The following is a 15,871-nucleotide window of genomic DNA, read 5'->3' on the forward strand; positions in this document are numbered from 1 at the left end:
AATAAATACACATTGTTAACAAAAACATGTTTACTCTTAAACGAGGTTTAGGCTAAGCACCATCTGCACTCGGCCACCTCAAGCCCGGTGAAACTGAAAATGTCTCTTCAAGGCAAACAGTGACTACTCAGTCACGAAAAAAAAACATACAACTTGGCCGAAACACAGCTGATCGGACGTGTCAGTTACCTCATATTTACAAAAAAAAAAATAGAAAAACCCTTAAATTGTATCATTAAAAAGCTAAAATTGGCCAATTTATTGGACACAAACATCCGTAAGCTACATTAGCAATAATGGACAATTTTTTTTTTCTAAATGGAACTAGGTTTTTTTAACAATGGCAATAATTGACAAGAATGCAAAATACACACTTCTTTTAATTTCATGGCAACGAAAAAAAAATAAGCACACACGTCATTGGATGGCTCAAAATATCACCGATTTATGAAAAAAAACGACGTTGCGAAAAATTTTGCATATTGTAGATTTATTAATGTACGTGCGAAAGTATCTAGTTAAAATTTAAAAAACAAACCATCGAATAACTAACAGAAATGGAACTAAAAATATTAGAAAAATAACGGTATGTCTACCAAAACAAGGGTAAATTTTTGTAATATATCAAAGAATGCTTACTTTAGAGATGCTGTTAGGTATAATTTATTGAAAACTTTTATTAGAATAAAACAAGCATTATTGACAAGTAATTAGTATAATGACTAGAAAGCAAATAAGGTTATAAATAGTTAAGTAAATAAAATCTTAAATAATCAGAATAAAAAAATCTATACAAAGTATTTTGAATGACAATACAGAGAAAGCACAGCAACAGAGATTTGTCATCTCTTACTACAAAAAATAAATAAAAATCTATTTACAATGAGGGGTATTGTAAATAATTAAATAAATAATCGAGTATAAACATATATAAGTTAATTCATAATTCAATCTATTGACAAAAAAATCACATAACAATTAAAAAATAAGTATTAATAAAAAAAAATCTACTTAAAGTTATTGTAAAAAAAAGTACGTTAATACATTATTTGAATACAGATTAAATAAAAGACAAATGCATCACAAGTTGTACATTCTGACAAGAATATGTGTATCTATGGGGTTCCACTGCAGTGACACTTTCACACATATAGACATCGCACACATTTTCTTTATAAAAAGAGAGACAACAATATCTGTCAATGTAACTGTCACTAGAATCAAAATCCACAGATAGAGAGCTAAACATGTTTTGGCGGTAAAGAACTTAAGGCGCCTAAATCTTATGTCAAAGGACTGTATTTTTTATTTTTTGAACTAAAATCAGTGTCAAAGTAATGTTGGAATGTAAAAAATATATAATAAGGATTCTAAAAGGGTATTAGACCTGTAAATTAAAGGGATAATTAATCTATGGCACTTGTTAAAGCAGTATGAATAAAAATGGAATGTCGTATGAAAAAAATTATAAAGATTAAGGTAAATACCAAAGAAAATTAATCTTCCAAACAATTATTTGTCTTATACACTGTTTATCTTAAAAAAATGTATATAACAGATATTTTAAATTTTTAGCTTACCAAAAAGATAATTAGGGTCTGTGAGGAAAGAGAATGGAATTTAGATTTGAGGGTGCAGTAGTGCTTCGTTGAACTGCAAATTTTTACCCCGTTTAAACCTGTTTTAATACAAAAAACCGCAAGAAATCACAAACAAATCCCTATCAATACAAAATTTTGAACGTTTGACAGATGGCTGATTTGGATTGCCATATAAAATTTTTAATGTTAGTTCCGTTTTTCGCCACTCTCTCTTTCCACACAGACTCTATTTAACAAGTTATTCATTTATCGTAATATCCAATTGGGTCATTTATATTTTATATAACACAAAAAACATACGAGATTCTTAAAGTGATCACAGACAAGCACACATACAAAATGATTGCAACCAAACGTACACACTAATTAATATATATTTATATATATTATGTGCGCTCAAAGCTTGTCTAAATATAATTCACATTTTAATGTATCAAATACATTATTATTTTTTAAATAACTAATTATATGAAACCAAATAATTGATTAAATTAGAAAATCAATTAATTTATAAAAAAAAATATATTTTCATAGCGAAATAACATTAGCAATAAAACTTTTAATATTAGAAGAAAAAAATTGTGCGTAAAATAAGCGTATTATGGTGACCTTAAATACTATTTTTTTATTATTGCTAAAAATAATTATTATCATATTTATTTAAGACTAAAATATCAACCTCCAAAAATGCTTGTGTCAAATTACATATAAATGGTATATAAGGCTTTATTATTACGAAGTTATTTTGGCTTGTATTGGCATCTTTTGTAATTACTGGAATATATACAAATATAATATACAAAGAGTTAAATGCACAAAAAAAATTACACATTTTGATGGAGATTATTTAAAGAAACCTTATATAAATTGTATTATGTTAATTTGAACAAGTTTGTTTAATTTGATTTTAGTTTATTAAATGTATGTAAATTAAAATAAATAACAGTCAACGCAAGGCAAGAGATTCAATATTACAGATTAAAGTCACTCTGTTTAGATGTAAATTGTACTACGTATTCATATTTTTTTTAATCTCATTCAATGGCTAAAATAATATCTTAAAATGGATTAAATAAAAACTATTTAATTTCAGATCACATAAAAAATAATTAATATAGCCTCAAATATCCATTACTTTAATGGAATGTAGATAACTAAGTTAATCCATTAAACTAACACAAGGGTTTAAGTAAAGCCGTTAGTTCTAGCAACAAAAACACTATTAAAGTACTAAGTAAGACGCATCACGTTAAGTTCTCGTATCTTAGAGACGGACCTCAACCACCCAAAGTCTATTCAACATAAATATAGTAAAAAACCATATAATGTTGTCCTCAAATATCCGTCTATAAAGATTGACAAAAAATCAGAAAAGTTCGACAATTTTCTTCTTCAAGTACTCCTTGAGGGGGGCGTAGTAGTGATGTCGGAGGGAGATGATTTCGGGCTTACGCTTAAGATGTCGGAGCAGCGGCCAGTCTGTCTCGAAGACCAGGAGAGCTGTGAGGGCGAGGGAGAGCCACACGAACAGGAATGAGGGGACGAAGGCGCGCAGTAGACTGAAGGGGCGGGGCGGAGGCTGCAGCGCGGGCCGCCATTCCTCTGCGTGTGACGCGTGTGTACCGTGTGTGCCGTGTGTGCCATGTGTGCCATGTGTCGCCGCGGACTCAGTAGACGAGTGCTCGAAAAGATCCCGCGCACTATACTCTGGACAGGCGGCTGCAACAATAGTCTTATATAATTACTAGCTGTCGCCCGCGACTCCGTCCGCGCGCAGTTAAAAAAAATGAAAAATAGATGTTGGCCGATTCTCAGACCTACTGAATATGCTCACAAAATTTCATGAGAATCGGTCAAGACGTTTCGGAGGAGTACGGTGACGAAAACTGTGACACGAGAATTTTATATATTAGATAGTCAAACCAGGGTATCTGAGGTTGCTTCTGTTAGAAAAAAAATAAAAAATGACAATTACAATACATCGACAGGAGGGCGCTAGTGATCTGTTATAATTTAGTTTGACGTATGCCCAACGGTTCAAAAAGTCTGTCTATAGTTACAGTTTAATTAAAAGTGGTGAGTTGTGTTCATTGTGTTGTTTACCTGACGTCTTGTCGCAGCAGGCGAGTGCGATGTCTACTGCGGCGCCGCTGAGCAGACAGGCGCCATCGCACATCTCACCCTCCCCCGCACCGACCACACCCCCACTCCCACCCCCACCAACACCCCCGCTCTCCTCCAGGGGCGCGCTGTGCGTCGACCGCGGCAAGCTGCTGTACCCTGACAACACAACACACCATCACAACAACTCTCTATTTCTTTCTGCTTCTATTCTGATATTGTCCCCTCCTCCGTCAATTAAAAGTAGGGCAATGTATCTGTAAACATAGAACTCTATGGACGACGGTGGTCGTTTCACTATTTTGGTGTATTCTGGTGGCCACTTGCTTCTTTGTTACGTTACGTAAATGCAACATTACGTAAATGTTTTTTTTATCTCTTTCCTAGAAAATCAAGATCAGGATTAGTGCCACCTTTTCCTCGTGCTTGCTTACCAAAGTCTCCAGTCATAGGTGTGGAGGGTGTGGCGGGTACACTAGACGCTTTCCTCCTGCCACCACCACTGGACCCTTCCTCCTGACCAAAACGAAAATTCACTAAAAACATGTCCTTATTTAAAAATTCATAAAAAATTCACAAACTCTATTCATTGTAATTTATTAGTCTAGTCTTCTAGTAGAGTATATTACATATTAGTAAAATTGCAATGTCGGTATGGTCCTATTATCAAAAAACATATTTTTTTTTAGCACAAGTGTGTTGATAAAGAAAAACCAATGTTAAAAATTGTTGTCTATCTGTATATCTGTCCGCAAGTTTTACGTGTCTGTTTTTACGGCTGAACCGTTTTTAACGGGAAGATTGTTATGACAAAGTCGCATGCGAACGCTAGTACATTAATATAATGTTAGTCTAAGTATGAGTTTAGTCTAAGTGCTAGTCTGATCTAGATCATACCGAATGATCTCGAGGAGCTAGCAGACCATCCCGCTCGAGTATCTCGCGCTCAGTACGACCCACGTATTTGAACTTTGTACCCCAAGAGAACAGTCCACCGCCAGAATACACACAAGCGTCCGACGATGATGGCAACCTTCAATCACAAATACATATACGAATATACTTTATTTTGCACTATCATGGAGTTAAAAAAAGGTTTTATTCGCTAATCAGCGATCTCTGCCAGACAACCTTTGGGTAGAAATTAAGCTAAGTAAACCAAATCAGAAATAAAAATAAAAATAGAGTAAAATAATACAATATTACACACACTTTATAAATAAAAACTAAAACTTTATAAATATAAACACAACACATGCCTGTAACCACTGACTTTTAAATGGACAGGCTATAAGATGTGGTATTTTGTGCCTATTTGATCGTCGCCATTTTAGCACTTACAGTAGTGATTTAAAGTGGTGGCGAGAATTCGAAACGCTTTAAGTAAAAAAGCAACTAGCTGTCATTTTCATACAATGACCTATCCATTTACAAAGGTCTTAGCACACCTCTTTATCTTACTAATATTATAAATGCGAATGTTTAGATGGATGTTTGTTTGAAGGTATCTCCAGAACAAACTAACGGATCTCAATGAAATTTGGCATACATATAAATCATAGTCTGGAAGAAGACATAGGCTATTTATTATGTTTTTTTTAATTCCGCGCAGACGTAGTCGCGGGCGACAGCTATGCAAGCAAAATGTAAAACAATAAGATCGACTTATCGTACCACTTTGTTAGACAAAGATTTAGGCACAAACAAATTAACTCACACAAAATACAGATATATATAATAATACTAACGTGAAAAACAGCATTTGTTCAATAGCGCAACACCACACGTGCCGGCACGCGGCTCCACTCGGACATTTGAATCCAACGGTGTGCTTTTTCTGTAACAAAATGTACATTAAAAAAAAAAAAATTACCAACACATTAAATGCCACATCACAACTTTGATCAGTAACACTGAAAGTGTTAATAAAATTAGGTGAAGATAATAAAATAAATTAGTATATCTAATATAAAATAACTTACTTCAGGATAATTTAAATGCACAATAAACATGCGTCCCTCGAAATTGATTTTATTGACTTCGGACCATTTGAAGTGGTTCGTTTTGCGGCCGCCTTGGAATGTGAGGATACCACCGTGGTTGATGCCCAGGTACAACTGGTTACCTCGGTGATCCTGACAACAAATACGAAAGAGATTAAGGCAATTTGAAGTAAGATTGAACAAAGCACATATAGAAACAGTCTAACAAAATGATGCTACGGCCATCGCTGTTAAAGAATCAACATTTTTAATTGCTAAATTTAATGTCAACTTAACCTGAGAGTTCATTTTAATAACTAACATAGTGGCAATTAAAGTGTTAATTGAAAGTTAAAAAGACAAAATTTCTAAAGCGAGTGGATAGAAAATCATGACACAATACAAAAAAATACCTATAAATACACATTTTCATTCTAAATGTTGATTCAAACATTTAAAAACTCAAAAAGCAAACCTTAACAGGATGTGGGTCTACCCCATAGGTGTCAAGCTGACAGGCGATCTTGAGAAAGGTCCTCTCTGCCTCCTGTGTTGTGAGGCCCTTCACACCGCCCGTACCACACGGAGAGCCCTCCACAGGCTCCCGGTGCAACTCCTGGATTCGTACACAATAACACTATTTATTACTAGCTAAAGATAATATCTACCCCTAGAATATGAAAAACTGTAAACAAATTACATTGAAAAAAAATAGACTAAATAAAGTTGAGCTTTAACAAGTACTAGCTTTTACCCGCGACTCCGTCCGCGCGGAATAAAAAATAGAAAACGGAGTAAAAATTATCCTATGTCCTTTTCCTAGTTCTAAGCTACCTGCCCACCAATTTTCAGTCAAATCGATTCAGCCGTTCTTGAGTTATAAATAGTGTAACTAACACGACTTTCTTTTATATATATAAGATGTTCAAACAATGTACACTTTGATGAATACTGCAGGGTCAGAATTCATTTTAATTGGATATTTAAATTCAAATGATCTTGAACAATACCGTTTATAAACTCAGTGGCATTCATAGCATACTTGTACAAGGAAAACCAAGCATTACATTTACAGAAGAGCTAATTTCTGAATATACCTGTATCCTGGCCTCAATTGCATCTGTTTGTCTAAGCAACAATCGCATCTCTGTCACATAGTTGCCTACATGTATACTCGGATCATAGTCACCAAGTTCAACTGAAAAGGATATTAAATTGTTGCAATATAATAATCAATAAATTAAATTACATAAATTTACCTGAAATGATAACCTTAGTTACATGTTATAAAAAAAAGAATAATACTGGCAGGAATGGTAGTCACATAAAATTAATTATTTCTATAACCACATATAACTTTTAAAAAAATTAGTTTTTTAAAAAATAATAACCAAAATGCCTATATAATAATAGGGAGCTTTAATTTAATAATTATAACACCACAACTAGTATATAAGATACTAGCTTTTAACCGCGACTCCGTCCGCGCGGAATAAAAAATAGAAAACGGAGTAAAAATTATCCTATGTCCATTTCCTGGTTCTAAGCTACCTGGCCACCAATTTTCAGTCAAATAGATTCAACCGTTCTTGAGTTATAAATGGTGTAACTAACACAACTTTCTTTTATATATATATAAGATAGATAACAGAGTTATAATAACTACATAACATACTCTGTATGATTAATGCACCAAGCATAGCTGCTTCATTAGCCGTACAATACAGCCTCCCATGTAAGAGGTCCCGTTTCAGTTGCAAGTATATTTGGAACCGAGTAACATCCTCTTTTAGCAGAAGCGGGTTTGGTGGATAAAATTTCACTCGAAAACTAAAAAGTATCGGCGAGGAATCTGAAATAGAAATATTTTCACAAACTAGAACTTTGTATTAAGTTTTAAAGTACACTAGCTGTCGGCCAGGACTCCGTCTGAGCGGAATTAAAAAAGTAATAAGTAGCTTATGTGTTCTTCCAGACTATGTTCTACATTTGTGCCAAATTTCATTAAGATCCATTTATCCATTCCAGAGATACCTTCAAAAAAACATTTATCCATCCATCCATCTAAACATTCGCATTTATAATATTAGTAAAATCAAGTACTTTTTGAGTTAACATCTAGGTTTATTCTTATAAACAATCAAATCGTTTCTACTTATATTTATGAACTCTTTTGTCTTTTTACAGTAAATTGAAATTCAAGAACATAGAAAACAAGCATACCATGTCAAATTACAATGCATTTGTCAATTATAATTACAATTTTATTACTATAAACAAGAAAATGATATCATACTTTTTAAATTCTATTGAGTTTATATATTAATAAAAGAAAATAATAATATAACAGTGAAATTTTACTTACCTTTTACTTGTTTCAATATTAATTTAGCAATATGCAGCCAATGCTGAAATAAAACAAGTTTGATTTAATTAAAACAAATTAAACCATACAACAATGTCAGTATGAAATTTAGTTAGTGCAAAAAATTACACAACAGCTTTGGTATCTGAAACCATTACCATGTATTACCATTTCCTAAATACCTGTACAAATAAAAATTAATAGGTCCTTACATATGAAATTGGCGTTTTTCGTACTGGTCACTTTAATCACGAATTTCTCCTCTTTGGTAAGGAAATCCAAATTCAAATTTGTACAGCTATAGACTCATGTATCTGTGGTTCGATGACCGTCATTCGTTTGTTTTTTTTTCTTCTGTTTTTTTCTGTTTGCGTCACTCATTTTACAAAATGGAAAACTAAAAATATCGCATTATTTACGAGTACGAGTTCCACGGTGGCACTAGTGCTGCGGAAACGACTCGAAGGGTGAATGATGTGTATGGCGGTCGTGTTGCAAAAGAAAACACAGTTCGTTTTTGGTTCAACGTTTTCGTTCTGGAAATTTCGATCTGCAAAACAAGCCCCGTGGACGGCCTGAGACTCAAGTTGATAATGAAGAGTTGAAGGCTATTTTGGAAGCGGATCCATCGCAAACCACGTCCGAGTTAGCTGCAGGCTGCGATGTTAGTGATAAAACTGTTTTAATTCACTTGAAGCAAATTGGGAAGATTAAAAAGCTTGAAAGGTGGGTACCTCACGAATTGACTGAAGCAAACCGGCAAACGCGCGTCGACTGTTGCGTTACATTACTAAACCGGCACAATAATGAAGGTATTTTAAACCGAATCATTACCTGTTATGAAAAATGGGTTCTTTACGATAATCGGAAGCGCTCAGCGCAATGGTTGGATCCTGGCCAGCCAGCCAAATCCTGCCCCAAGCGAAAATTAACCCCAAAAAAGTTACTTGTAAGCGTTTGGTGGACTAGTGCCGGTATTGTTCATTACAGTTTTCTCAAATCTGGCCAGACTATTACGGCTGATGTCTATTGTCAGCAATTGCAAACCATGATGGAAAAGCTAGCGGCTAAACAACCTAGGCTGGTCAATCGCTCCACGCCACTGCTGCTTCACGACAACGCTAGACCACACACTCCGCAACAGACGGCTACTAAATTAGAAGAGCTTCAATTGGAAAGTCTAAGACATCCTCCGTACTCCCCGGACCTTGCTCCAACAGATTACCATTTTTTTCGAAATTTGGATAACTTCTTGCAAGGGAAAAAATTCAACTCCGATGGGGCAGTCCAAATCGCCTTCAAAGATTTTATTGATTCCCGTCCGACTGGTTTTTTTAGTAAAGGGATCAATGAACTACCTATGAGATGGCAAAAGTGCATAGAAAATAATGGTTCATAGTTTGATTAATTAAATATATTATATTAAAAAATATTCGACTTTTTGTTCCTCCCATACAAAACGCCAATTTCATATGTAAGGACCTAATATTATGCTTGTTTTTTTTTTTTTTTGTTAAGAGAGATTCACTATATTTTCTATGCCACCAAAAAATAGGTCCATAAATAAGAGTTAAAGAAAATATACGCTACTCAGAAAAGTAATGAGAAAGGTATAAATTTGTGAAACCAAAGTAATCTACATCATTTTGCACTGCACATTTAAATATCGAATATTTCTATTTATTGTACAATTTATTGGAATACAAAGTAATTAGATAAGAATGCATAAATAATTCTTACTCTCTGCCCCGCAGCATCCACATAGCGAAGCCCAAAATAATCTGTTTCTGCCAAATTCAACTGCTGGCATACATGCTCTAAAAGATATTTCCCCTTATAGCCAGGCTGGAACATGTTATAAATATTTAACATCGTTTACAGAATAAAAGAAAACTCAGATATATTTCAAAACATTTGTTTTCATAGGTTTTTTCCAATTTGGTTTATCACATACGTTATAACTTCACATACTAGGATTGATTAAATTAGCATGTATTTGTAAGCTCTTATAAATCAAGTAGTCTTTTAACGATTAATGTACAGTAAGAAAGAAATTGTTGTAGTGACTTACATGGAATTCGCACTCTAATATTTCAGTATCTTCCAACAACCGAACAGTACATTTATAAACAATATTACTATCACCACGACTCTTAAACATTATGCCGAATCTATACCTCGAATATTGTATTCACAAAATACTAATAGTTAGTCAATTTGACATATTTAATTAAAATGAGATATTTGCGTTAATTCTTGTATTTTACTAGAGCGTATTTAAAGTACAGCACATTGTAATTTATTTTATTTTTGCAATATTTTCTGTTTTCTGATTTTTTGATGTTTGAGGGGTGCGGGTTATTGGCTGTTCGACTTTAGAGTGACTTTTGATACAGATTAAAAATACATTAGAAGATAATTAAACAAGAATTCACAAATTAAAACATTATTTTACATTACTGTACTGTTAATAAAATAGTGAATGTTTTTATAAAATACTTATAATTGGTAATTATAAAGAATAAAATCATGTGCCAACGTAAAAGATAACACCATATTTTATAATTTCGACATGATTATAATTTATATTTTTTGGCATGGATCAATAAAACATTATTAAAACTAGTTTTTGAAATCAAAATAAACAAATTCAATTAAATTGTATAAATTCGAAAATTGGAATTGCATCATATTTCATAACAAATTTCCGAACACTTAGGCAACGTTTCACAACGTAAACCAGATATGACGTCAAAGATATTTAGGGTAGCCAGGTAATGAATATAGTACAATTTTAAGTAGTTTTTTCGTTTTAAAATTACATTATTTTTTTTAAATAATATTTAAGCTTTTATATATCTTAATTTATCAAAACATTATAGCGAGTACAATCATATTCGTCATTATCTTTTCTTCTATTTCACCTTTGTCGGATGTAGGGGTATACTAAGACTCTCTTAAAGGCTATAGATCTTGGAACCTTCCTAAGTTTCTCTAAGTTATTATAGGGGTTATAATTTTTATATTATCTTTGCTAAAATCGAAGACAGAAGTAGAAAGGAAAGTAAACTATAATCTAATGTTTTATTAGTCAAGGCACAGCCAATTAAACGTTTAATCGCATTTTATTTAGAAAATAAAATTTAATATTTTGTTTTTCTTTGACATAATTTAATAGAAGTAACATTTTTTTTCATAAGATTCTCTATGGTTTTTAGCAGTTTTTTTACTTTATGTTGTCCTTTTTTTTTCTTTTTTAATTCGACTGATTTTCTCGATCTTAATCCAAAAAAACGTATGTCTACTGTAATTCTAAAATGTATTAATCATTGCAAATTATTTTTTAAATGATATTTGATATTTGCATTTTTGTGTTTTTATGGAAATTTTATTTTTTATTTCGCCACCCTGAAAACCGGATGTGACTACTTTTCTTTCCTTCCAGTCTGATCAATATCCAATTCTCGTTCATTCTGTTGGAGTCTTTCTCGGATATTACACGCTGACTGTAATCCGTGGTGAGTGTCAGAACCAGAAGATAGTTCTTGTGCCGTGAAAACCTTAGTGATTTATTACTTTTGTTTCAAAATTGTGTTAGTATTTAGATGTAAGACTTTTTATTTTGTTTATAGAAAATACGTTAAACTGATTTTAATTCCTTTTGTCTTTTGAAGTGGTTTAAACATACGTTTTTAATATATCACGTGTCGACTTTTAGTCGTGTATCCTATCTTTCTTTTGTTACAAAAAGTGTTAAAAAACCTAAGAAATTATAGTAAAATCAAAGGATTTATAATTGCGATTGCCTACGCGTCATACTTTCGCATCAACCGGCACATGTCACCACGTGGTGTGAATCACCTTGTTTTTTGTTGCAAGTTTTATATACTTTCAAATTATATTACAATAGTCTTACGATGATAATTATACTAAGTTTTAAATTAAATTTAACTATTTCTCTCTATAATAATGGCAGACATTCTTTGTTAAGTGTCAAGACGGGGCGAGGCGGCCATGCCACTGTCGAGCCGCCATATTGCCGGCCGCGTATCTAACATGAGGCTATGACCTTGTGAATGTGCATCGCGAGTCCTTTTTGCAATAACTACTGGATTTCTTCTTAACTAACCGTTATTTTTCCATTGTTCTAGACTAACCAAAAATGGGCAAGGAAAAGACACACATTAACATCGTCGTCATTGGACACGTCGACTCCGGCAAGTCCACCACCACCGGCCACTTGATCTACAAATGTGGTGGTATCGACAAACGTACCATCGAGAAGTTCGAGAAGGAGGCCCAAGAAATGGGCAAAGGTTCCTTCAAGTACGCCTGGGTTTTGGACAAACTGAAGGCTGAGCGTGAGCGTGGTATCACTATCGACATCGCCCTGTGGAAGTTCGAGACTAGCAAATACTATGTCACCATCATCGACGCTCCCGGACACAGAGATTTCATCAAGAACATGATCACAGGAACGTCGCAGGCCGACTGCGCCGTGCTCATCGTCGCCGCCGGTACCGGTGAGTTCGAAGCTGGTATCTCCAAGAACGGTCAGACCCGCGAGCACGCTCTGCTCGCCTTCACACTCGGTGTCAAGCAATTGATCGTCGGTGTCAACAAAATGGATTCCACTGAGCCGCCATACAGCGAGTCCCGTTTCGAGGAAATCAAGAAGGAAGTATCGTCATACATTAAGAAAATCGGTTACAACCCAGCGGCTGTCGCTTTCGTACCCATTTCTGGCTGGCACGGAGACAACATGCTGGAGCCATCCACCAAAATGCCCTGGTTCAAGGGGTGGAATGTTGAGCGTAAGGAGGGCAAGGCTGAGGGCAAATGCCTGATTGAAGCTTTGGATGCCATCCTGCCCCCGGCTCGTCCCACTGACAAGGCTCTGCGTCTTCCCCTGCAGGACGTATACAAAATTGGTGGTATTGGTACAGTGCCCGTAGGCAGAGTTGAAACTGGTGTCCTCAAGCCTGGTACCATTGTCGTGTTTGCGCCTGCTAACATCACCACTGAGGTTAAGTCTGTTGAAATGCACCACGAAGCTCTCCAGGAAGCCGTACCTGGTGACAATGTCGGTTTCAACGTAAAGAACGTTTCCGTTAAGGAATTGCGTCGTGGTTACGTCGCTGGCGACTCCAAAAACAATCCCCCCAGAGGAGCTGCAGACTTCACTGCACAGGTCATCGTTCTCAACCACCCTGGTCAAATCTCCAATGGTTACACACCAGTATTGGATTGCCACACAGCTCACATTGCCTGCAAATTCGCCGAAATTAAAGAGAAGGTCGACCGTCGTACTGGTAAATCCACTGAAGACAACCCCAAGTCCATCAAATCTGGTGATGCTGCCATTGTCAACCTTGTGCCCTCCAAGCCTCTGTGCGTGGAATCCTTCCAGGAGTTCCCGCCTCTGGGTCGTTTTGCCGTGCGTGACATGAGGCAGACCGTCGCCGTCGGTGTCATCAAGGCTGTCAACTTCAAGGAAGGTGCCGGTGGAAAGGTCACCAAAGCTGCCGAGAAGGCTACCAAGGGCAAAAAGTAGCTAGCGCTTTTAACAGCACAATTCTTTATAAAGCTGCGCCACTTCATTCACCGAAAGGTGTTCAGAAGGAAAAAAGGGCTACAAACTCATTCCTTTTCTATATTTTTTACAAGGCTTATACTGTAACATTATAATTTATAAGGTTATACATATATCTGAAATATTTTGTTATGATTGCAACATGTAAATTCATAGAATAAATGTAGCCTCCAATAATTTATAGTTTTATTTCTAAGTTACTCATGTACCCTTTTTAACATTAAATATTCATTAATTTTATTCCTTTTTTTGTTTGTATCCTTCATAATGAGTTCAAAAATTAGTCCAAATAATTGCATTGATTTAATGAAAACCACTGCAGATAGAAACTGGATTTTATAGTATTTCATCATAAAGTACCTACAATTTCAAAATTCAATTCCTTGCTCCTTCATGTCTACATGTACTGAAGGTGAAGAGCATTTCCAGTAAAGGGTGCTGTAAAACTGATTTTACAGAGTATACTTGTATAGGGAGAGCCATTGTCTGATCCAACCTGACGACCTCCAGAAGAGAAGATCTGGTAGTAAGACAGTGCTACGGGCTCTAGATGAATTAAACTTCATTTGGGCATGATGAATGAACAAATATGAGGTTAACGTATGTAGCAAAAGTGAATGGCAGAAACAGTATTTATAGGAAGTAGAAGGAAGAAGGTAGGTCTACTTAGGAAGAAGGAGTAGTGAAGTCCATCAAATTTGTGACATCCTGAATCGATTATTTTTTTATTGCAAGAAAAAATGATGAAAGCTAGACAATTATAGAACGTATATTGAAATACGACAAAACTTTCAACAATCTATGTCGAGATCAGAAGCTCTAGACATCTATGAACAGTACCGACGTTAGGGTTGGGCGCAGGACAGAAAGGAGCGCATCAGGTCTACATTCCCAAGGTCGAATTACATTCCCAAGTTAAACTCCTCCCCTAAGTCATGGTAAAAAGGGGGCGACGTAGAAATTTCATCTAGGGTGCTAGTAGCACCAAAACCGACCCTGACTATCAAGATAGGGACTTACCATTGCCAAATCTTACACTTTTGCGATTAATAAAACAGATTTATTTGTATTTATTAAAAAATAAAAGTAATAAGACCAAAATACGTCACAAACATATTTTATTTAATATTCATATTGACAAAGTATCATTCAAATAGGCAGCTTTTTCAAATCACTAACCAAAAAGTACCTATTGCTTGGTTTTATATAAAAAGGTTTGTTTGTTCGAAACAAAACCTCATCATACATCGGTTTTTTATTTAATTAGGTACTTTTCTTACAATTTTAAATTGTTATGTTGGTTAGCCCCAAAAAGTCAGCGATACATTTATTATTTTTCTATTCACTAATATAGTGGTATATTTTACCGCATAATGTTGTTGAACCGCGCAAAAATTCCCTATATTCGTCCCATTTAGCTACTTTTAGTCTCATTGAGAGCAATGCCCTCGATGGACGCCGGCTTTGAAATTGGAATCATTTTGTCATTGTTTCACGATTTTCATAAGTAAATGTTTACCTATTTACGTGCTATAAATAGCACGTAGGTATGTCTATCTTATTATTATTTTAAACTAGCGTTTATCCGCGACTCCGTCCGCGCGGAAAAAAATAATAGAAAACGGGGTAAAAATTATCCTATGTCCTTTTCCTGGTCCTAAGCTACCTGCCCACCAATTTTCAGTCAAATCGATTCAGCCGTTCTTGAGTTATAAATAGTGTAACTAACACGACTTTCTTTTATATATATAGATGAGAGAGTTTAGTTGGATGGATGGATCTTTGTAGTTATCTCCAGAACAGCTCTATGGATCTTGATGAAATTTGTAATGGATGTAGAACATAGTATTGGACTGAAATAAAACATAGGCTACTTATTAAATTTCGCGCGGATAAAAGCTAGTTGGATCATATGTGTGAATCAATATTATTATTAGCAAAATATTATTTTATGGAACCTTGTATAGTAATAGCTGAAAGGTTGTGATCATTGAGAGATAGTAATTATTTAGAAATGATTTAGTTTACCTCTCATCTATTACCACTATTATTATTATCCCTCCCCTATCACTACTAAAAGGGGTTAATATAATAATATATATTAATAGGTATAATAAATAGGGTTATTAGGATATGTAATAACAACTCCAAATAACTATATGATGCATTACTTATGATAAAATTTGTCAGTATCATGAAACGTTTTTAA

General features: G+C 34.7%; 2 protein-coding genes across 4 annotated transcripts; one reads left to right on the forward strand and one right to left on the reverse strand.

Annotated features, from left to right (window-relative positions):
* Positions 1 to 2,790: 2,790 nt before the first annotated feature.
* LOC106719013 (FERM domain-containing protein 5) lies at positions 2,791 to 10,429 on the reverse strand. Its single transcript, XM_045683287.1, has 12 exons — positions 10,141 to 10,429; positions 9,810 to 9,914; positions 8,070 to 8,112; positions 7,380 to 7,556; positions 6,802 to 6,902; positions 6,180 to 6,320; positions 5,705 to 5,857; positions 5,471 to 5,559; positions 4,620 to 4,755; positions 4,157 to 4,238; positions 3,705 to 3,881; positions 2,791 to 3,320 (listed from the first exon to the last, which is right to left on the reverse strand). The coding sequence occupies exons 1-12, from the start codon at positions 10,228 to 10,230 to the stop codon at positions 2,968 to 2,970; spliced, it is 1,647 nt and encodes a 548-aa protein (XP_045539243.1). The 5' UTR covers positions 10,231 to 10,429; the 3' UTR covers positions 2,791 to 2,967.
* Positions 10,430 to 11,495: 1,066 nt separating this feature from the next.
* Positions 11,496 to 13,720, forward strand: LOC106719037 (elongation factor 1-alpha). Of its 3 annotated transcripts, none has more exons than XM_014513279.2 (2): positions 11,496 to 11,587; positions 12,221 to 13,720. In XM_014513279.2, exon 2 carries the CDS (start codon positions 12,232 to 12,234, stop codon positions 13,621 to 13,623), a length of 1,392 nt encoding a protein of 463 aa, XP_014368765.1. In that variant the 5' UTR covers positions 11,496 to 11,587; positions 12,221 to 12,231; the 3' UTR covers positions 13,624 to 13,720. The 3 variants fall into 3 exon arrangements, with proteins under 3 accessions (XP_014368765.1, XP_014368766.1, XP_014368767.1); XM_014513280.2 differs by having other exon boundaries at positions 11,527 to 11,676; XM_014513281.2 differs by having other exon boundaries at positions 11,527 to 11,662.
* The last annotated feature ends 2,151 nt before the right edge of the window (positions 13,721 to 15,871 follow it).

This window comes from Papilio machaon, chromosome 2, assembly GCF_912999745.1.
Source record: "Papilio machaon chromosome 2, ilPapMach1.1, whole genome shotgun sequence".
Taxonomy (NCBI): Eukaryota; Metazoa; Arthropoda; class Insecta; order Lepidoptera; family Papilionidae; genus Papilio; species Papilio machaon.